The 23,431-nt window shown below is 39.8% G+C and overlaps 2 protein-coding genes and 1 pseudogene across 2 annotated transcripts; all 3 read left to right on the top strand.

The window, feature by feature from the left end:
* The first annotated feature begins 4,019 nt into the window (after nucleotides 1–4,019).
* On the top strand, nucleotides 4,020–9,118 carry LOC148728281 (uncharacterized). Its single transcript, XM_088724938.1, has 5 exons — nucleotides 4,020–4,051; nucleotides 4,354–4,523; nucleotides 5,098–6,651; nucleotides 7,364–7,770; nucleotides 8,275–9,118. The coding sequence occupies exons 1-5, from the start codon at nucleotides 4,020–4,022 to the stop codon at nucleotides 8,290–8,292; spliced, it is 2,181 nt and encodes a 726-aa protein (XP_088581064.1). The 3' UTR covers nucleotides 8,293–9,118.
* Nucleotides 9,119–9,871: 753 nt separating this feature from the next.
* Nucleotides 9,872–23,077, top strand: LOC111347170 (uncharacterized). The gene is made up of 7 exons (XM_088724733.1): nucleotides 9,872–10,103; nucleotides 11,745–12,428; nucleotides 19,405–19,579; nucleotides 20,389–20,492; nucleotides 20,937–21,018; nucleotides 21,543–21,688; nucleotides 22,341–23,077. Exons 1-7 carry the CDS (start codon nucleotides 9,996–9,998, stop codon nucleotides 22,626–22,628), a joined length of 1,587 nt encoding a protein of 528 aa, XP_088580859.1. The 5' UTR covers nucleotides 9,872–9,995; the 3' UTR covers nucleotides 22,629–23,077.
* On the top strand, nucleotides 12,435–16,848 carry LOC148728282 (uncharacterized; annotated as a pseudogene).
* Nucleotides 23,078–23,431: the final 354 nt, after the last annotated feature.

The following is a 23,431-nucleotide window of genomic DNA, read 5'->3' on the forward strand; positions in this document are numbered from 1 at the left end:
GGGGTTCTTAGCAAAATGTCCAAGTCAAACGTTAGGTGCTGAAACACTTGCTGACGGACTGAACACATGCTGCTCACCAGTTCCTAGAGAAGACACTATTTGGATGTCGATGTTGTACAAGTTTACAGCTCCATACAGCGTTATCTGATCTCCTTAGGGCAAACGTTAGTGCTGAAACACTTGCTGACGGACTGACCACATGCTGCTCACCATTTCCTAGAGAAGACACTATTTGGATGTCGATTTTGTACAAGTTTACAGCTGCATACAGCATTATCTGAACTCCATAGGTCCCATCTCGCGCCATATGAGTTTAATAGTCGTCCCAGCAAGCGAACTCGTCATCTGCCAAATGTTCCAAAAGAGGGAGAGGCCATCGCTATCGCACAGATTACTTTTTAGGTACGTTACAATTTCCTTCCTCTTGGTTTTAGCTCGGCTTACCCCAAAAAAGGTTGTCCCTCAGAGAGGAAGCCAGCTTCCCCGCACCAGATCCTTTCGTCCTTTCAAATTCTTCAACCACTACTTTGTTCACCTCTTGTGATTTTAACATTTGACACCCATCGTAATAAAGGGCTTTATCACCATGGTCTTCTTTGACTGATATCCTTTCGCCGGCTCTCCAGTATCGCATAACAGCTACACAAATTGCTCTCGTCCGTTCCTTCACTGGTGGTTGCGCCTTCCTTCAACAAGGTCGAGCAGGGCCTCATACACATCGTCTACTTAAGCAGAGGGTTTCCTGTTCCCTTCAGAGTTTTCACGATGTTTATGGGCCACAGACCTATCCCACAATAATACCGGTAATGTTAAAGCCATAACGGCTAAAACAATAAATCTCATGTTGAATCAATATCTTGCTACATTCGATGTAGATCTCAAAGAAAACTGCCGGAAATATTTCAAAGGCTTGTGAAATAATTTTCGCACTTATTACTATTTTTATCATCACTAATCAAAACTTCGTTGCTAAATGAACTCAAGAATTTTTTCAAAATCAGCTCAACCAATCAATAGAATGTTAATGAGCAAATCTTTGCACGAGTTTTTGGGGACCAGGCGTCATTTACAGCCTTGAACAGAAACAACCATTTTTAATGTGCTTGTCAGCAGCTTCTTCTCATTTACACCTGTTAATTGTAAGTCACTGAGTATATAATTTGATGCAGACCCATGCTGTACCTTTTACGTTTGTCGGATTTGTTGCATACATTTCAAGAATACAAAATTAATTGTCCCCAATAGGTGGTTTGCACGTTACGTCGTTGCCGCCATGTTAATGGCGTAAACAATAGACATCTCATTAGCTTCATTTGTTCGTCCACCAGCATTTGTTCCTTTCACAATTTTTACCTGTGTCTCTGGAGTTTGGTTGCAAACCAACTATTATGTTCTCTTGGGGAGAAAAATTATCTTGTCTCTTTTCATATAATCGCGAAAATATTCGAGAATTTGAAAACAATAACTCTCTAGAGAGCTGTCCCAAGGTCCGAACTGGGTAACAAAATGTGCATGCCAACAAGGTTTAGTCAAGAAAGGAAAAGCGAAAAATGTATGTCCAAGCCTGCGAATTGTCCGACCTACAAGTCTGCAGACTCCCTTGTCCAAGTTTGTAATTTAGTTTATGACTTGTACCTCCATCACTGATCACACAAGTATAGCGCTATCGCATTTTTCCAAAATCTATTCTACTTACGAGTCTGAGCCAGAGATATATGGAGGTATTGGTCAGTGTACTCATTGTTTTGCCAGCTGTCATTTGATGCCGTCAGATGCGAGCCCGCAATGTGACATGAGTACTGGTCAGAGGAGTTGTGGTGCAACAGCTGTTACTTTAACACCTCAAAGTGGATGTCCACCATAATCACAATGCACTAGTGCAGTCAATTAATTGCATGGGAGGTTGATTACATTTAGGACTTTATTGCATTTCAGATCAGATGTTATTACATTTGGAATTTATTACATTTTAGGAAAGCTAGTACATGTAGGACTTCAACAGAGCCCGCGTTGTTATGGCCACGTGAAAGCCCGCTTCGCTTTATCTTCTTTCACCTTCACATGTTCGAAGGACGAATACTGAGAAATATTTATTATCAGAGGCTAACGGAGACAAAACAGAGTTTCGGTTCGCTTTCCATAGCAAAGCCATGTGGAATGATATTTTTGCGGCAACAAGCAATGCCTGAATAAATTTTGATTTTGTTTCTGACGAAGGAGAGGCAGTAAGCATAGTCTTAACTTGCGAGCAGGCCTTAATTTTTGTTTGTTTGTTTTTTTCGTTTTGTTGTTTTGTTGTTGTTGTTGTTTGGGTCTTATCATTAGCGCCACGGGAGGTACGTTTCTCTCGCGTGGATATTGGACACGAGTCGGGGAGAGGTTCGCTAGGGGCTTGCTGAAGGCCTCAAGTTTTCCCGCGGTAGAATCTGGTGAATGTGTCTGTCCTATGTATCATCTTTTTTTGTGTGTGTCTTTTAATGATTTTTTATACTGTTTCTTTGTCTGTTTGCTTTTTTTCAACAATAGATTTCTTCAAAGGACAAAATTAAAAACGCTGATCTCTGACTCCTTTTCAAGCACCCAAGAACACGATTTTAGAATGTAACGCATCCTTACCATATAACGTAACTTCAGGCAGCTAGAATAAGTCAGGAGCACGTTTATATTATACACACATTGTAAATTAATTCTGAAAAACCCCTTGGGGAGAATTAATAAAGTGTTGTATTTTATTGTATTGTTTACACGAGTTGCAAACGGCAATAGCTAGAAAGGCCACTCTTCGGTCGATTGAGCTACCTTGTGTAAGTATTTGCTTTCCATATTAATGAGATATATTTTCTGTTTCTATCCATGCTCGCATTCGCATTAACCACGTTCCTTATTATAACTCAAGTAATTGATTACTTGTTACCAAACACAATTTCTAGTGTCTAAGACTCGCAAATGTTCTAACTGAATTTTGGAGTCCTCTAAGATGCATGCATATAGAAGACACACCAAGTGTCAAAAACAATTTAAATGATAAAAAAGCACTCGACTACTGAACAGACGAACGGCAACGTTTAGTAACGATCGTATTGCTTCTTGAAAATGTGTCATATCATAACGGAGTTGTATACATTGTGAAGAAAGTTAACTTTTATTGATGTCTGCAAGCATTGTGATTTGTTACTTATTCTAAGGATCGAGAACAGGCTTTTCCTTTTGAAGTACTTTCAATTTCTACCCAGTGTTTGTACTCTGATACGTTATATATAGGCCATACTTTCGCTTCTCAAAATTTGCATGTAGTACAGATATTTTACTATTTTCAACATTGTTCATCGAGACGTTGATGTCTTTTCATTGCAGAATTTTGTTAAGCAGAATCCCTAGAGTGATATATTATAATTACTCGTCTGGCACCGGGCAGCACACCTTATATCTGTCAGTACGAAAAGGTTTTTACGACATCTTAGGATCCCGAATGCAAAAATGGGCTCATAGTACTTTTCATATGTTTTGTGTAAAAAGTTTTTTCGGACGGTTGTAGGCCGATGATTTTCGAAACAAATCTTCTAGGGATGATAGGCTACGAATTTTTTTAAAGCTGTGGTACTTTTGCTGTGCGTCCTTCTTTGTTATTGTTTAAAGGTAAAGATAAGGAATCTTAAACAGTAAGTATGAGTGACAGCGAGTATGAGCAACAATGAGCTTATCTCCAATTTATTCAATATGCATTCTCTTTGTCCTCAGGAATCCTCTAGAATCGATTGATGAAGCAATCAAACTCCCCTCTAACGAATTAACGCGGAGGTTAACATTTTTTCTAAATGGACTTGGATTCAGAAAAACGACTGACAATGACCATGCCATATTCCTGCCTTGTCCCTTGGGAACTTTAACGACCATTTTAAAAACAAATACGGAAATCTGCGTAGACTGTCCACCAGGTATGTTACACTCGATTGCAAACAGCTTTATTCAGACGGCGAAAGCCCCGCACTTTGAAATGCCTGGAAAACTAGCGCGCAATAATGAAATTTAAATCATTTCAGTGTCATCTGAGGTAAACAATATTCTTATCTTCTGTGTTACTGTGTTGGACGAACCGGCTTTCTGTCTGATTATAACTTAAACTAAACTGTCTAAATGGTACTGTTTCGTTTGTAACCGTAATTGATATTAGTCGAATAATCAACGAAATCTCCTTTGAACAAAAGCAAACTCACTGAGTCGATCGCATAAGATCAGATTATTAAACTCGGAGCAATATAACATTTAATATCACGTTTATCAGGATGTGCCACATGGAACTTGAATATCCAGACTAACCCGGCTTTTAACAACAAGATCGTAATACCATCTTAGAAGGTCATCCTACTTAATTTTTTTATACTTTTTTTTTTGTTTAGGTGGATTTTACTCTGATAGCCTCGCTTTCGTGGCGGACAGCTGCATGAAATGTCCAAATGGGTCCTTCGTTGCATTCGACAAAAAACCGGGAAAATCAGTTTCAGATTGTAAGACGTGTCCTGAGGGTAAGTAGGTACAATGGATATGCTTATAGGATTGATTCATTTAAGTCTTATGTCTAGCGTTGAGAATTTGAAATGAGATTCCTGTAGCCTTCTAGTGGTTGACAACGTCTCTTTGGTCAAAATGTTGACAGTTTTGAAATATGAATCGGAAAATGAGTCTCGGAAGCCCTTTCTATATTTATTATCCCAGAAAATGTTTTTGTTTTTTGTTTGATTTTTCTTTTTCGCGAGCTCCTTACAATGGGCTGAGCTAAGGCCGCCTTTATCAAATGAATAGTACACTACCTGCCAAACTAACTTCAGTCTCTAGAAGATGTGGGGAAAATGTGGGGTAAGAAAATCAGTTAGAAAACAAAAACCTAACCTTTAAAGCTGTGGAGAGAGCGTGGAAAAAAAGTGGAAGAAGGCAAATACCTTGAACTTTAAAGCATGACCACGTGGTCTACAAAGCATAGCAGCTCAAATGAGTACATGATTTATTTGCGCTGCGCTTTTAAGTCCTATACCAGGGTTTTGAGCAATCGGAACTTAATCGAAAACTTTATCACCACAAAGCGACTTGTTTCCTTGTTAGGGACCGAAACTGACTATTTTGCTGGCTATCGAGCCTGTCCATGCTTGGAAGGTCATTACCGAACCCATTTATTTGAGGGATGTCAGGAATGTGGCAGAAATGGACTTGTGTGCCGAGAAGAATATGCCTCTTTGAAACCTGGTTATTGGTGGAAGTGGCGTAACGACTCTTACAAACGTCATTATCAAGATTTTATAAAAAATCTCAAGGCACCTCTACCAGCATTAGATGAGGATTCCGTGAAGTATCCTCATGCAATTCCAACGCCGTACAGATGCCAAGTACCAGAGTCTTGTAAAGGTGGATTAGACTCCCTATGTGCGGATGGATACGAAGGGCCAATTTGTGCCGTTTGCAGCTCTGGATACTACAAGCAATTCCACGCTTGCAAAAAATGCCCATCAAAATCGTGGATCGCGGGACAGCTGTCTCTTGTTGCTGTCATTTTATTGGTGACATTTTCTCTGTTGGCATGGAAAAGGAAAAGAAGGCTTGCAATGGATCGTGATCTCGATGTTATGGACAAGTTCTTATCCAAACTTAAGATCTTGATAGGATTTTACCAAGTCACTCATGGCTTGCTGGACGTCTTTTCTTACATTAACTGGCCAGATTCGTTAAAATTTGTTGCAAAGTACTCAGGAATACTACAGATAAATTTGCTCCAGATAGCACCTGTCCACTGCCTTTTTCCAGGATTGCATATGAATGCATTTGGAGACTTGTTTGTGATCTTGTCACTGAATGCAATTGCCATTGCCGCCTCTGGTTTGATCTATGGTATTCGCAAGAGGATTATCTTTGGTAATAAAGGCTTAGAAGACGAGGAAAAATCAGCCAAAACCTCACAAATGAAAGAAGTTGTGTACAAAAATCTCTTTTTCGTTTTATATGTGGGTTACTTGAGTACGTTTTCCAAGACAGCCAGTGTTCTGCCGCTTGCTTGCCGTAAACTCTGCAATGACAAGAATGAAGAGTTGTGCAACGAATATCTTAGAGCAGACTACAGCGTAAACTGCCAAGGTCCAACATATAACCACTTGCTGATTGCAGCTTACGTTTCCACCGTGTATCTATTTTCCCTACTTGCTGCTTCATTCATCACCCTTTGGAGGCACCAGCGAGCAGTACTAACCACAGTAGATGGTGATGGTTCAGGTGTAGGCACCGAAATGGTTGAAGGTCTACGTTTTCTCTTCGAAAATTACAAACAACCTACCTGGTATTGGGAACTGGTTGAAATGTCACGGAAAGTAATTCTTACATCTGGCCTTATTCTCGTGGGTCAACAGAGCAGATCCTACATTGGTCTGGCCTGGGTCGTGGCTGGTATGTATGGAATTTATTTCTCCTGGATGAAACCCATAGAGGACCCTTTCGAGAACAGATTAATGGCGACCTCTCTCGCCGTTACAGTTGTTAACTTGGGTATCGGTGCTGTGAGCAGAATTCCAGCAGAGAATATATCGGGCGCAGTGGATAAACACATGGATGCCATTGCAATGAAGATACTGATTCTTGGAGCAAATACTCTCGTGATTGGACTTCTCGTGGGTGAGTACTAGTATTATATATTTGTAAAATAGCTGGCACGCATGAAAGATTTGAATCCTTATATCTCTCACCTTCTTCCAGCTTGTTCATGATAAGTAAATGCACCTATTAAAGCTAATCAAAGGTTACATTTACCACTGTTATTTTCTCTAAGCTCGCCCTCGGCTTAGTATTAGTATCTCAGTAAAAAGCAAGAGGGACCTTAAGCAAACCACGGCGGCGACGGAAACGACGACGTGCCGGAAAAACAAAAGATCTTATTGGCATAACAATAGCTGAGCACGAGCGTTTTAAAACTTCGTAGATTTCTTATCCGTCCTTTGCAGATCAAAACAACGTGAAATCATCAAATGTTGCGTCGTCTGCGAACGGAAAGCGCGACGGCAAATTATTTTGATTTCCATTTGGAACTCAACGCTACTGCGAGACGTTATGCTAAAGCCTGAAGTGTGGCGCCGTATGAGACGGAAAACACATGCGGCCATTTTCGAAATTCTAATTAAAAGTAGAAATTAATTTTTTAATCAACGTCTTCCTTGGCGTTGCCGTCCTGACTGCTTAAGGTCCCTATTAGCTGGAAGAGTGTAACATTTTTGCTTCTGGAAATGCCCGCTTTTTGATACTGATTAGGAAAGCGACCATTAAGTGACACTAAGCTTTTCTCTTCATGTTAGTAAATAATATTTTTTGATTATTTTCATTTATTCCCCAGTCCAATATTTGTTATACGTATATCAATACATTAAAGAGTGGCGCAAGAACCCACAGTGGTCCTTCTCGTGCTGTTTGGCTTTGCTTCTTCCCTTGAATGAGTTACAGGGCGACATTCGTGGTTTTGTTGGAAAAAACTTGCTTAAAACACAGCTTCAGACCGGTATGATTGGAAAAACTTCTATTGCAGCCTGTGCAAACGAAAGTGGAGCCATGAGTTTCTCTCTGTCCCAAGAAGACCGTGGAGGCAACGGCGCGAATACAACACAATCACTGGAGCAAACTTCGAACGTAAAAAAAAACCGCAAGCACCGCCGAGTAGCAAAGTGTGACCGCGAGACACAAACAGGGGCCATTTTCCCGCGATGTTTGGCTCCTTCCGGGTTTTTTGAATCAACAAACGTCTCTGTGAGTGCAACGAAATGTTTTGATAAATTTGAGAATTTGAATTTTTTCTGACAATCGAGAGCTGGCCGCCGCTTGTCAAAATGGTCCATCTTTTACCTTGACGTACAATCATTTCTTTCTTTTACAAAGAAACGTCAAAGCGCCACCGGCAAACATGAATAATGGCGGGAAAAACAAGGTCACTTGGTCCTCTTTGCCGTTCACGTTTCGCGTAAATACCGTCTGCTAAATCTCTCTATTATCAATATATGTAGCGCAGGTAGATCCGTCGGTCGGTCAGTTCGTCTGTCCCTCTCTTCATCTTCCCCATTCATTGAGCTATACACCACACCATTTACTTGCTCTGTTGATCTATTTATTTATTATTTATTTGGCGTGCATTTCTAAATAATTAACGGAACAATACCTACTGTTTCTTTTTACTCTCCTCGATATCATTCCTAATGTACTCTGAGGTCATGTGACTGGGATATTGCAGATGATTCTATACTTCTTCCCTTTCAGTTAAACACGGCCCTCTGAACATCAGCACGCCATCGGCTGAACCAGAGAGTGTTCCATCAGCAAAATGGAATGAAGAGTATAATAATTGTATATAGGAGTACAGTAGTCAATAAATCAATGCGTTTCAATGTTACAGTTGTAATGATTGCCCTCTGAGGGCGGTAAAACGTTACGTAGTAGTCATGACGTGCTTCAATTATCGTAGGCTAGCTAATCGGGATCATTCAACCTTGCTGTCCCTTTTAAATTTTTCGGCCATTTTCATTTCTACATCTTAGAAAGTTACGCCCAGAAAGTACGGCACTCACTTCTGATGCAGTCTTTGGTTAATTTTGATTACTAAATAGGAGGTGTATTGTATATCACACTCGCTTAGTGGCTGCATCATGAGAACAATATGCTTAGACAGTTGAGATGAGACAGTATCTGTCAGGTTAGCATTTGTAAACCGGTAAATTAATTAGTGCTGTAGAGCGAATGACATGTATCTCCTGCACCAATGTCTACTATTTTAAACTGCATTCGAATATTAGAGGAAAAAACAAAAGTTAACACTAACATGCATATTTCAATAATTTGTCTTCTACAAATGTTAAAACTCGTTGTTCTTTACTGTTAAGTAAACTTATCTTTTGCGAAAACGTATCTGAGAGGAATGAAAACAGCCAGGTGGATAAAAGCTATGAAACTGCGAACAGAGAGTTTTTCATGCATTTCAAGAAACTTGAGGCTAAGAAAGGTCGTTAGTAATATGATGTCCATTACTACGTTAAGCTTTTTGTAATTATAATGTTTGTGAAGCTACGTCAACTATCTCATTTGTGAGTTAAAATAAAATAGGCGTTACAAAAATAGGAAATTTTGAGCAGTTGTGGTCACTTTTTTTCCAGAACTACCAACCAGGCGATTATCTGGAAACCAAACCGAAGGCCCTTACATCTCAATCATGTTGTATTAGGATACCTGACATAGGAAACCAAAGTATCTAAGACAAAATGAAGACGAGTGTTGATGATTCAGTGAAGGAATCCATTTCCTCTGCATGAACAAGAGACATTAAATACAAGCAAAGTATCAGTCATCAACTTCTGAAGCACAAATATAACTTAGGATCAATGTCCCTGGTGCCGCCGGCCATAGCACTATAGGCAAGATAGACTTATTTACACTATACATCCTCCATGATGGTGCAATAATAGAAGAGGTCTTTATGTGCTCTTGGCCACGAGGTCGCTGCTTAGTTTCGAAGATCGAAAAAACTATCAACGTTCCGTACAAGCTATCGTTTTATCTTTAATTCCATGATGCCTCCTCGTAACCTAGCCCACTCACTCACCGCTTGAGAGAATATGCACGGTTAACTATACTTTAAAAGAACGCTGTTTACCCTTTAGACCTCTATATAAGAACAAACTCCGTTATACTGTCCACTTGGTTCACATCAACAGTCCAAGAAAAGTATAAAATGATGTTCTGTTTCTAACCCAACGAAACCAATCTACCCTGGAATCACAAAACGATCCTCGAATGCGTAATAATTATACATGCGTTACATTTTCGTCCTGCGTGACAGACTATACATCAACTTATCACATGACCGGTTTTGGCTCCTCGGCATCACGAGGCAGTCGAGGCTACATCGCAGCTTACGAGTCCTTTCTCTCTTTCTTCCTACAAAACTGTTCACAGCTAAAAAGTTAGACGAGAAAATCAACGCGAGGATGCCGATATTGAGAAGCAAGTATCCAGACCTGCAGATCCCTGATAACATATCATGGCCGGATTTCGTGTTCTCGAAGTTTGACAAATATGGAGACAGGGCAGCTATTGTAAGAATTCTTTCTTTGTTGAATAATTACATTTCTTAATTTCTGGGTTTCGTGATTTCATATTTCAAAAGTAGATTTTCGGTTACATGCAAGCAAAAAACCTGGTGAACGAGTGCGGCTCGAAGTACAGCGTAAATGTGATCGAGTATTGCGACATATCATGTACCCTGTCAATATTTTGCTATTTCTGAGCCATTTTATGAACGCTTGCATCGACTTTTCCCACCGCTAGCGGACTGGGACCATCGGAAGAGGATAAGTCGGATACCTTCGCAAATATTTGTAGATTTTACCATACGGTACGTTTGTACAGGCTCCAGTCTGGAGTCTGTCGCAATCTGAAGTAAGGAGTCTAGGCTTGTTTCTCGGCCGGAGAAATCAAAAGCGGCTGGTTACGGACCTCACAAGTTTGCGGAGAAATTAATCTCAAATTTCATCGATTTATGTGAGATCTTATCCTTTGCCGTGAACCACAACGGAATTTTCTTTTCTTGTAGCATCAAACATATTTAGGACGAGAGAAAGCGTCAATTTCTTGGGCAGACTCGATGCACGCTCAAGCGTATCTACAGCTGGTTGTTTTAGCTGTCACGCCATCTTGGTCTGAAACATAAGACTCGAGAAGCCAGAAATTTTGAAACATTGTAGAATAGTGAAGTTGGTTTGATGGAATGGTTCTGATGGTTTTTTTGCTGATGAAATATCTGCCATAATGAGACAGGGAAGGATTTATTAACTTGCTGCAAATTAGCATATATTTACCCATATATTCAATTCAGCGGCTTAACCGATTGTCACACAATGCAACCATATTTTTCGACACACGTCAAAGTTCTCTTGCCGCCATTTAAACTGCGTGCGAGGTAAAAGTAAAAACGAGGAATAGATCTTCCAAACTGCAAAGCCCACAACTCTGAGAACTTTCCCGAACTATTGTAGGCGAAATCTGGATATACCTTGATTGTGTATCAGTTAGGTTTGACGACAGCAATGAAAATCTAATAATACCAAATCAGTCTATTTTTAGTTAGTTACCGTTGCAAAGTTTCTTTGTTACTTACCAGGGTTTTTAGTTTTCCTCTTTTAGGTCTTATTCAAATCTAATCTACTCTGTTAGACACCTTCTGGCTTCAGACTAACTGAAGTACAAGCTGTAGGCATGAAGAGGGCACCTTCGAATCAAGAGATTATCACCCGAATTTTGTACCCAGATTGTACGTGTAACTAAAACTGAAACGTCCCACCGCCTGGCCGCGAAAGGTCTGGACCAAGGTTTACCCCCCTACCTCCCTTCACTCACTACTCCCTCTCCATTCCCTCCTTCAGGGTTCATCATTCAGACAACCCATTTAGATCAGGGTTGAGGTCATACTTTAGGATCTTAGGGGAAAGAGAAGCCCTGGAAGCTAGGGTACAGCAGCGTAACCCACAACAAGTCGAAGATCTTTTCTTTTTCTTTTTCATTTCTTTTTCTCTTCTTTTTCTTTTCGTTTCTCTTTCTTTTCCTTTTCTTTTCTTTTTCTTTTCTTTTCTCTTTCTTTTCTTTTTCTTTTCTTTTCTTTTTCATTTCTTTTCTTTGCTAATTACTTGCTTAACTCTTTAAATTTGAATTTGATCAAGTTTTTGTCTCTCCTCTGTCAGGTTGACGGAGAGTCAGGAAGATCGCTCTCGTTCAATGAAATCAAAGACCTCACCCATCGAATTAGTTCTGCTCTGGCCAGAAGAGGATTTCAGAAGGGCGATGTGATGGCCATTTATCTTCCGAATGTGATTGAATACCCGATCATTTTCCACGGTGTGGCACGGCTCGGTGGTGTGAACACCACAGTCAATCCACAATACTCTCCCCAGGACCTCGCTCGTCAGCTAACCACATCCCGGGCAAAATATCTGATCACCATGCCCTCTCTTGCAGAGAAGGCGTTCAAGGCCGGCGTGTTAAAAGAACTCCGCTCTGTTTTTGTTATTGGCGAGGTGCAAGGTTATGAGTCGATTGCATCCCTTCTTTTAGACGATGGGACAGCTTTTCCTAGCAATGTCAAAATCAACCCAAAAGAGGATGCAGTTTCTTTGCCTTTTTCAAGCGGCACAACCGGTATTTCTAAGGGTGTGATTATTACGCATTACAACCAAGTAGCGGAATTATGTCTACTGACTAGGGAAGGGCCTTCGCCGGTAGTAAGAACAATGTTAAATGTGCTGCCTTTTTTTCACACGTATGGCCTTACGGTTATTATGGGCCTGAGCCTTTATTCAGGGGACAAGGTGGTCTTCCTTTCAAGATTTGACCCAGAGATATTTCTTCGCAGCATTCAAGACTACAAGGTTGGTTTCTGTTTTGATTTACGTAACGAGAGTCAAGTTAATCCTTGTTTAGTTAGCTTGTATGGTTGGTGGTGTCAACAGTAAAGTCAAGCCATAGTACCCTTCCAAGGGCCTCGCTCGTCAGCTGGCCCCCTCCCGGGCAAAATATTCACCCAGTGCGAGACGCAGTTACCTAGTGGTGAGAGGTCTGGGTTCGAGACCTAGAGCCCGTTTCTCGAAAGTCCCAGTAACTTAACGGGCCCGCAGCCACATTTGTAAATACAAAGTTAACGAACATCGAAGCAGGTTCTACCACCCTAACCAACCCATTTTGTTTCTTAAGTTGCTAGTTTTATTTTGTAATTCTTCAAACTTTTAAAACCTCTATCGTGAATGAAAACAGAACAGCTTTAAGGGACTGTTAAATTACCGGGGCCTTCGAGAAACGGACCCCTGGCCGGATAAATGTATTGTGTACAGTGCCTCTCTTCCCCCGGTAGGTCAGCAATTATCAGGGAAGCCTGATAAAATGTTGGCGGGGTAACCTTGCAGAAGACTGCCATCCCATCCAAGGGGGTAGGGGGTAGTAATACTCCTGGTCGATTCATGCCACAGGGGAGCTGGGATAAGCTGTGGCTGTTTGGGCCAATAGCCTCGTGTACAGGCTTTGCCTTACCATTGTTTACACAGGCTGTAATAATTACTAAGACAATAACTTTCCTGTTCTTTCCCATTAACACTTTAACTTGGATTGCTACTTTTCCTTTTTATTTTTTCTGTATTATATGTTTTGTTCTAATGATCACCAACGCTTCTCGTCTGCCACTGGTGGTATTCTTGACTTTCACGTGAGGTCACAGGCATATCCAATTACAGTGTCCGCCATTACTGTGCCCCTCAGCAGTGGGGAAATGTATGTAAAGTTGTTGCCCGTCACGCGTCACGCATGTTACCCGTCAGTCTTGGCAGGCTTGTTTTGATCTTCTGTTTCAGTTCGCCATTAAACTACACGTGCTTTTATTCTTGTTGTCTGCTGTCTCTGTTCACGGCCTATTACAAAGTAATGCCATTTCTGTAGTGTTTTTTAATTTTCTGGTTGAAAAGTGCTTTTATAGACCTGTAAATGTCAGTTCCAGTATTGTCGAAATATGCTTCATCACTAGAGGGTAATATGAAGAATCGTTACATCCAGAAAATTGAAAAAATCGGCATCGATCCAACTACTATTCCAGACGAAGAGCTTAATCCTGAGTGTTTACCGCCAGTAGAGCAGTCGGACCTGTTTAGTTTCTTGGTTTTGGAAACAAGTCATTATACTAACGACCAGTTCAAGAACTACAAAAGTCTCGAAGCATACAACCAAGTGGTCTCTGGTTTTGTAGCGTCCGTGAAGGGAAGAATTGTTTCTGATAAGTATGTAGTCGTCGCCAAAGTCCGACATTCACAACGTATGAATGATCCTCTCGTCGATATCTGGCTTATTACAGGAAAAGGTGGAAGAATTTTCCCCGCTCATTGCCTGGGCTGTAAGGCAGGTCTTGCTGAATCGTGCTCACACGTTGCCAGTGTTTTATTTATATCGAATGTTGGACTCGAATCAACGGAAAGTTGGCTTGTACGCAAGTAAAATGCTCATGGCTTCTTCCAACTTATGTTAGTAAGTAATGTTACCTATGCAAGGGCAAAAGAAATTTATTTTTCTTCAGCTAAAAAGTTGAAAGAAAAACTTGACAATAACATTGAATCTTCTGATGGATTCTACAATCAAACTCGACTGACTGTTGGAGCCGCAGCGAACAAGAACACGAAACCTAGCGTTTCAGCAGAGGATGTGTCGGAATTTTATAAAAAGCTGAATCGGTGTGAAACAAAGGCTTCAATATTAAGTTTAATCAACCCATATGCTGATCAGTTTATTACAAAAAGCAGAAACATCCCAGTTCTAACAGATCTTTACGAGTCAAGTAATTTAGAGCTAAAATACCTCGAGCTTTTACGGAAATGTTTAGAAGTTAAAATAAACATTTCAGACGAAGAAATCAACAGCATCGGAGAAGACACGCGTACTCAAGCTAAAGGTGCAGGATTTTTTAGGCATCGTGCAGGTAGAATTGGGGCCTCTGTCTGTGGTGCTGTGCTCCATGGAAATCTCGCACAACCTTCTCAAAGTCGTATTCAGTCTATTTGCTATCCGCATCTGTTTAAAATAGACAACAAGGCAAAAAACATGGATGTAAATACGAGGAACAAGCTATCAGAACTTATGAACACCACATGAAATCGCTACATACCAACTTTCAAATTAAGAGATGTGGAATTTTCATAAACAAAGACTTTCCTTTTATACATGCTACACCAGATTCTTTGGTATCGTGTGATTGCTGTGGATTGGGCTGCGGTGAAGTTAAATGTCCCATTTCTGTCACAAATGGTGACCTCCAAGAATATAGCCTGAAAGCAAGCTCTTTCCTCGAAAATATGAATGGGGTATTAAAGTTGAAGAAATCCCATAACTATTACTATCAAGTACAGCAGCAGCTGTTTACATTGTCTGATCGAAAATATGGTGAGTTTGTTGTTTTTGCCATTGATTCTGATGGGAATTCACATGTTTTGTGTGACAGAGTCAACCCTGACCCAGGGCACTCATTGCAGCGTTATGAAAAAGTTAGAAACATTTTGGAGAATTTGCATTCTTCCAGAAATGCTTGGAAGATGGTACACCAGACGGTGTGATCTATATGAGAGCAAACTTAATGATAATGCCATATGTTTCTGTAGAGGACAGCCCAATGATGACATTGTATCCTGTACCAATGCTAACTGTCCACATAGGCACTTCCACACTAAATGCCTCTCCTTAGATAATGTGATAATGCCAAAGCAATGGTACTGCTTTCACTGCTGTAAACTACCACAATTCAAAAAAAGGGCCAAGGGCAAAGTTGCACCATCTCAAGTAAATCAAGCCGCTATGTTAAAGACTACGATTTGTGTCTGTAATGGAAAAGCAGCCATGACCGATAGACTCATTGAGTGCCACGATGTAGACTGCAGCAGTGGAAATTTTTTCCATGTGAAATGCTTGGGATTTGAAAGAATGCCCAGCAATTCCAAGACAACATGGCTATGTAATATATGCCGAGGAAAAAAGGTCAAAACAATGCTTCGTGATAAACCTACCACTTCTACTTCTACAACTCCTAAATCACCTGCAGCATCAGACTTATCAGATGATGATGATAGTGAGGATGAAATAAAAATTACACAAGTGTCAACTAGTTCTGGTTCTGTTGACAAGTATGCTATTCTGGCTAAATTAAACAACTCAGATTATGACATCATTAGTAATCCTGCCGGATGGCTTACTGGTGACATCATCCAATATGCTCAAGTCCTGATAAAGGAAGTTAACCCAGCAATTGAGGGCTTACAAAGACCAATTCTTGGAAGAGTCAGAAACTTTGATGTAGTGTCTAGTGAATTTATTCAGATTCTACACACTGGAAGCAATCACTGGGTCTGTGTTTGCTCACTGGGATGTCAACTTGGATATGTTCACTTGTATGATAGTTAATATCATGATGTAATTAGTCAAGAAGTAGAGGAACAGACCAATGACCTCTTAGGAGGAAATTTGATCAGTCTAGACTTTGTACCTGTTCAGGAACAGAACAATGGTAGTGACTGTGGGGTTTTTTCTATTGCGTTTGCCACATGTTTAGCTTTTGCTACTGATCCAAGTCACTTTACTTTTGACATTCCCAGAATGCGTTCACACTTATTATCATGTCTCAAAGATGGGAAAATTAGCATGTTTCCATCCTTTTAATTTCTTGATAAATTTTGTATAATAGAGTGCAAACAATGCAGCCATTTAGCTATCCACAAAACACTTGTAATACAAAATGGTGCAATCTGTTGTTTACTATCCTTATAAGCACTATTTTGTGCTATTTATTCATTCTTATTTTGCAGCTAAATTGTTTGCAAAACTAAATGCAGGAGAAATCACTGAGTTTTATAACTAACAAAACATTTCTGTTGGTGTAAAATAATGTGAAATCATTTACATCAATATATTTAAAATTGTATATTTTTGGTCATAGAATTAAGCAGAGATATGAATTTTAGGACCCATACTGCACTTTATTTCCATAAGAATATATTGACCATTTCTGAATTTATAAATAACATTAAACATGTCTATTGGTGTAAAATAATGTGAATTCATTCACATTGATACATAGAATTGTACAATTCTGTCATAGAATTTACCAAAGACATGAATTTAAGCACAAACACTGCACTTTATTTTTATAAGAAAATATTGCTATTTTTTTGGATACTTTTGCCTTATATTGAAAATAATGTTCCTGTTTTTAATATTATATTGACTTTTAATATTTAAAAAATATTTGATTAAAAAAATCCAACAATTTTTGTTGTTGTTGCTTTTTAGTTAAAACCACAATCACTATGAGCTGGATATTTGCCATCCTAGACGTGCATTTACATCACAAGTGTTCTCAATTTAAGTGATTAACACTTGTTTACAAAAAATTATTTGTTAACAAAACATTTATCATTGGTCTTTTAGTTCACTTGATCAGCAGCTAAATAATTTTAGAAAGCACTAAAATTTCCTTTGAAAACTAGCTAATCAAATGGTACTATTGATGGGCAAAACTTTACAAGGGCTGAACAAACTCTTAGAATGCGATCAATTATGGGTACCTGGTTCTCTGTGGGACCATTCGGGTCACAACTCAGGAATTTAGTGGGGAATGTACCTTCTAATATAGTGTATTTCCTTTGTAGCAAACCTATTACTCGCTCCACGTGGATCCTAACATTGGGTATGCCTCTTGAACGCTCTACATCTACTGGGTCTAGTTGAGCTTTTCCTTTGGTGAATGCAGGAATCACTAACTCTCCTTGCTTTAACCCAACACTCTCAGAAATTGTAAATCCTCTATCTGCCATTACAGTATCTCCTAGCACTCCGCAGTTCTCGGTTAAAAATTTATCTGAGGTTCTTCCTCCCCAAGCCTCAGAAACAAAAGAGACAGTTCCTTGGGGTGTAATTCCAATAAGAATCTTAACGGTGTTATGATTCTTATATGAAGAAAAGGTCTGAGCTCTGGCCATAAGATTTGTTGGTTTCTCAATAAAAACCTCAAAACAATCAATTATCGCAGTTACTTTACGACCAAAGGTATATTGAAAACACATGGGCATAGTTTTCCATAGCTGTTCCCTTTCTGGCCAATAAATGAAGCAAGACAACCTCGAGTCCATTGTATGTATCCATGAGGTGAATATTCATGACACACTTGTTAAGGACACCTCAAAACGGTATGCCAAATCTTGAAAAGGTACATTTAACCGTAGCTTCATCAAGACTAGGATAAATTCTTGAAAGCTGTTCAAATTGGTTAAATTGGATCGTCGTGATAGGTGCGGACTTGCATGTTCGAAAACTACCTTTAGTAATTCAAATGAAGACAATCCGGTGTAAAAGCCAACTTTATCTTGAGAATGGAAGAAGTCCTTGTCTAGAGCATGATACACAGAGTTCTTAAACAAATAATCGAATTCTAATGTCTGAATTCCTCTATTTCTCCTCCCCTCTGAAACTACTTCAAAGTCCTCAGTTGAAGTAGAACAATCAACCAAGTTATGGACGACCGTTCGAGTTCCCTTCTCTGTCTCGTTGCCGTCAAAATATTCATAGCTTGTACTGCCACAAGCCTCGTCAGAACGAGGGTCTGAGCTTGAAACATCGTTAGTAGAGGCGCTAGCAGTGGCAAAATCTATGTTTTGTACAGCGAGACCACTTTGTTCCAGCTCTTTTTTCTTCTTAGCTGCTTCGATTTGTTGACGCTCGATGTTTCTCTTCCTACGCTCTTTGGCCCTTTCGGCCCTCAAACTCACTTCTTTGTGTTCACTGACTGTAGGTTGCTTCGCTTGTTGTTTTCCAAGGTTTAGAGTTGGCACCCAGTCGATGTGATATCTATCCCAGGAGGTTGCAGCTTTTCCGGTGACAAAATGTAACCCACATACTCGTTCACTGTCGAGGATCCTCCTCGTCTCTGTATCCCCTCGACTGATTGCTGAAATCCAGCGCCTTCTTCTCTCTCTCGTGAGCTCTTCGTGCTCTTCTCCTTGACTCGATACAATCTTGGGTATTGTATGAAAGCTAAGACGATTTTTTCCGCTTTTAGAAGTACATCCAACCACTATACAATAAACCATATGCATATTCAGTAAAAGTACAATACATCTCTTTGTTTGTTTACACTCGAGGGGCACAGTAATGGCGGATAGCAACCGTTGTCAAGTGCGGTGTCACGTGGGTGAAAGTCACGAATTTTCGAAAGCGTCTCTCCCAAAGAGAGGTTTCATAGTAGCCTCTTACTTGGTTACGGAAAATCTGTATGTTTCTCTGAAGATGAATTCGGCCAACGTGTTTGCATCCTTATTGTCTGACAAAATTGCAGCCACGCAATACGTATGGCAACCTAAAGTATTAAGCCCAATCCAATCTCCTTGATCAACCAAGTAGATGTTGTAGAATCAAATGACGAAAGTTCTCCTTTAACTCTTTGCACCCTAACCGTCAGTATGCATATTCTCCCCACAGTTCTCTATACATTTCCTAAGGTGCTGACAAGGAGAATTTGTTTAACAGTCAAGAGCTTCTTTAGTTGGTGATCGTTTCTCTCATTCTCGTGACCTTTATGTGTGATTAAGGGCTGATGCTGTAAGGAGAAATAATAATATGCTGGTAAAATTTGTATTTTTCTTTTTAAAGGTGAATTTGGCGCCTCTTGTCCCTCCACTGGGGTGATATTGTAAGGAGAAATAATAATATGCTGGTCAAATTTGTATTTTTCTTTTTAAAGGTGAATTTGGCGCCTCTTGTCCCTCCACTGGGGTGATATTGTAAGGAGAAATAATAATATGCTGGTCAAATTTGTATTTTTTTTTAAAGGTGAATTTGGCGCCTCTTGTCCCTCCACTGGTGCTATTTTTATCCAAACATCCCATGGTAGACAAATATGACTTGTCAAGTCTGCAAGTCATAACCTCTGGGGCCGCGCCTCTAGGTGGAGACCTGGAAGTGAATGTTGCAAAGAGAATACCAAGTGTGCTAATGGTTCGTCAAGGTAAGCATTCTGTTTTTTCTTCTTAAATTTTCTTCAATTTGATCGGCCCATGCTTGAACCGACAACAAACATATTGATGTTACGATAAATCGCTCCCGATCCTTGAAGCGACGAGAAAGCTTATATTTGAAGCCTGCAAAGGTACAAATATCGTGTCTTTTCGTGTGTCGTTTTAGTTTCTTGGAGAGAATCGTGTGATGGTTTTCAACAGAGAAATCTCCGGTAACTGTTCATATATTAATTTCAGGCGATTGACCGAGTTAAGACAGCTCGAATGCACCTTATTGCTACTTAATTTGGCGGGTCTTCAATTTCGCGTTTTCCGCGATTGTAAAAAAATCGGGAAACTAAGACCCCGAATAAAAATGATCGTCAACGTGTTATAAAAACAACAATTGCATGCTAGGAAATGAATGGACAAAATACACAACTTATTAACCGTTCTTATTCGTAAGTTCTACTTTGTTTCTTCTACTTTTAAATGAAGTTAATTTGTAAAGATTTCGCTTATAAAAATATAGTTGAGAACTTTTGAATTGCGAAATTGAATGCCCCTTTTTAATATTATGCCTACTGAAATCGCGAAAATAGAACTCCGCGAAATAGCATCTCACCAAATGCGAATAACATAGCCTTTTTTCAGTCATCTAAGTAGTCTCGTAAATTCTTGCTTTCAGCTTCCAAACGATCGACAGCATTAACCGCCTTAAAATAACCGACGCCGCCGAAAGTTACTCTTTATCGTGTGGAGATCAGTGTCGTATAAATTACTGTGAAGTTTCTATCTGATTTTTTGGTCTCTTTGCTAGGTTATGGAATGACAGAACTGACCTGCGCATCCCATGGTCTGGGGTCAAGGGAAAAAAATAAAGTTGGCTCCATCGGACGTCTGCTTCCAAATATGGAATGTAAGGTAAGTCGTGACTGGCCCAGAATGACTTGGAATGAGATTGGATAATTGTAATAGCTATTTACTAGTCAACAACTGTTCACCGAGGTGGAGGTGGCTAATGGCGGATATTTACCGAGCCACGAAGCGGCGAGGCAAATATCCACCGCTTGTCACTGAGGTGAACAGTTGTTTAAGTACAAATTAAAACAGTGATATATTATAAGATTATTATTATACGAGATATTATATCATTATTATTAGTGATATATTATAGCATAAAAAGATGATTTTATCTCATTTATTCCTGCAACGATTACAATATTTTCGGGCGCAAATCCCGCGCGCGTTGCTCGAAGGTGAATAGCAAAGGATTTTGGGAGTTTGGGTATAGCCAATCAGAGCGCGCCTTCAGCGCTGTCCACTGTTTTCTTTATACTTATAATAAATATGATTTTCATTCCTCAGGTTATTTATCCTGGAAGTGGCAAGATTCTTGGACCAAACCAAGACGGAGAGATATGCATTAAAGGACCAATTGTAATGAAAGGTATCGAAGCTCTCAACGTCTAGATTTTTCAATTAACAATGTAATTTCTCAAAAAAGAAACGAAAACTTTGAGTTTAAATTTACAAGACATGTTTCGACATTCTCATGTCATCTTCAGTTGCAAATGAGCATTTAACGGTTGTACATTTGAATTTATATTAAGGTACGTTACAAATTACGTGTCAGAGCTTACGTTACATTTGAATATTAAATACGCGAAAAATGTAAATAGCGCGCGCTTGACTAGATCAGAATGTTATTTCGATTGAAACTTCAAGCGCCCTTTTGGTAAATTAAAACTGTGATTACAAGGTTTACATTTTATCGCTCGAAACGTCAGCTTTTGTAATCGTTACGGTGGCCAATTTACCATTTCAACTTTGTTGATATATCCAAATTATTTCATTATCCCCACCGACGCAGCCCCAAACAGTTTCTTTAGAAACTATCAGCCTTTATTCATTTACATCTTATCAGTTCCATTAACAACTGAAAACCATTGGTGATATTAAAAAATATTTTAGGTTATTTGAATAACCCAGAGGCCACTGCGAGGACAATTGACGCGGATGGCTGGCTTCACACAGGAGACATTGGACATTATGACGAGGATGAATATTTCTTTATTGTTGATCGACTAAAGGAACTTATTAAGTACAGAGGATTCCAGGTATTTTGAATTTTGATCTTTGCAACTGTTTTGTCGTGCAGAATTTTTAAACGTATATGAAATGAATTTCCCTTCACTTGCCTTTGCAGACTATCTCCACCCTCATTGACGTATATATTATGCCTGGTGCTAGTATTTTCCTTGGTCCTCCTTTTTTATCAGCGGTGTTCTCGGGAAAGATACCATGTCGCAATACAGCCGTCAAACATTGGGCATGCGCGAAGGGGATCTAGTCTGGTCTGTCGCGCGCCAAATTTTAAAGGAAAACTTAAAAGAACAAACTGCCGAGGTTGTCTCGCAAAGTAAGCGAAGGAAAATTTGGACGCACATAAACTCCATGAAAGGAAATAAAAGTAGGGAAAAGGGAAACTCGACACTTCTTGAACTCAAAGCTTATTCAAGAACGTGTATCCGGTTGATTTATCTTGCTGTTTTGAGCTTTACAAAGAAAGTTGCATCCTGTGACTTACTAGCTTGTGTGGTCTGTTGTCTGTAACTCTTGATATTGTATGACACCTTGATTCTGATAGCCAGATTACAGGCCGCCTATTAATTCATTACAATGCTTTTACAAGTGCGACGATTGACCGCTGTGTTCAACGTTGCTTAAAGCGAGCCTTGCAATATGTTTTTTTTTTTAATTCCCTTTAAGGTTCCGCCGGCGGAGCTCGAAGCATTATTACTTTCCCACCCAAAAGTCAACGACGTGGCAGTCATCGGCATTCCCGATCTTGTGTCGGGTGAGCTTCCGAAAGCGTTCGTGGTTCGTCGTGGAGACGTAACGTCGGAAGAACTAAAGCAATTCGTGGCGAGTAAAGTTCCGCCAGAGAAGAAACTCAGGGGCGGGGTGGAGTTTGTAGAAACAATTCCCAAGTCGGCCAGTGGAAAAATACTTCGACGTCTGCTCAGAAAGCAAGAGCAACAGAAGAGTCGCCTTTGATTACCTGAGTTTAGCGCACTTTTATAAGTAAGACTTATTGATGAGGTGGCCTCGGAGAGAGGGCCATATAAACGAGTTTGATTGACTGCCCAGAACGGGAATACCCGCTTTGTCCCGCTCAATTAAATTTTTCGTTGTGATCTTTATCCATATGATAAATTATATAATTATTTTCCATTTTTTTTTAATGTTCACTTCGTCTACGTGAATTTGGCCAATCTATAATCATCTCGACTGCAACCTTGTTCCCAGGGTCTCTCATCTTCCCGCCCTCTCTCGTTCCAGGGGGCGAGAAGATGAGAGACCCTGGGAACGAGGTTGATCTCGGCAGATAGTGGTTGGTCAGTGACAGGGATATCCTTTGCCCCATTGCCCTCCTAAAAAGGGTTGATGTACGTTCTTTCTATATTATTATTCTTGCAAAATAAAGAAAAATATTTGTATAGTCATCCGTTTTCCCAGAAGAGCTTAATATAGCAGCGGCAAGTAAGCCTCAGAGTAGGCCTTTATAGATTATGCTAGTAAAAGTAGCATATCATGCTAGTAGCATTGCTTTTTGGCGAAATTATGCTAAAATTATGCTCTTTTTTCCAAATTATTTCCCCTTTTTTTTAATTATGCTCTTTCAAAAAGTTGCAAATAAGTCCAAAAAATACATTTTTTAATTAGAAGCCGTTGGTCTACAAGAAAGAAACGCAACAAATCCACAATGAAATTCAATTAAACATGTGGTTCATGTTAACATGCACACTAGTACATATACTAGACATGGTATACAATGTGACTTCCGGTTCCGGTGCACC

Source organism: Stylophora pistillata, chromosome 6 (assembly GCF_964205215.1).
Source record: "Stylophora pistillata chromosome 6, jaStyPist1.2, whole genome shotgun sequence".
NCBI classification, from domain to species: Eukaryota; Metazoa; Cnidaria; class Anthozoa; order Scleractinia; family Pocilloporidae; genus Stylophora; species Stylophora pistillata.

What these genes read in the sequence shown, in the direction of transcription:
- LOC148728281 (XM_088724938.1), top strand. Translation starts at nt 4,020, where the DNA reads ATGAAATTTAAATCATTTCAGTGTCATCTGAG. An exon ending in TTGTAAGACGTGTCCTGAGG is followed by an intron (nt 4,524 to 5,097) that starts GTAAGTAGGTAC and finishes TTTCCTTGTTAG; the next exon opens with GGACCGAAACTGACTATTTT. An exon ending in CGTGATTGGACTTCTCGTGG is followed by an intron (nt 6,652 to 7,363) that starts GTGAGTACTAGT and finishes TTTATTCCCCAG; the next exon opens with TCCAATATTTGTTATACGTA.
- LOC111347170 (XM_088724733.1), top strand. Translation starts at nt 9,996, where the DNA reads ATGCCGATATTGAGAAGCAAGTATCCAGACCTGCAGATCCCTGATAAC. An exon ending in ATGGAGACAGGGCAGCTATT is followed by an intron (nt 10,104 to 11,744) that starts GTAAGAATTCTT and finishes CTCCTCTGTCAG; the next exon opens with GTTGACGGAGAGTCAGGAAG. An exon ending in TGTGCTAATGGTTCGTCAAG is followed by an intron (nt 19,580 to 20,388) that starts GTAAGCATTCTG and finishes TCTCTTTGCTAG; the next exon opens with GTTATGGAATGACAGAACTG.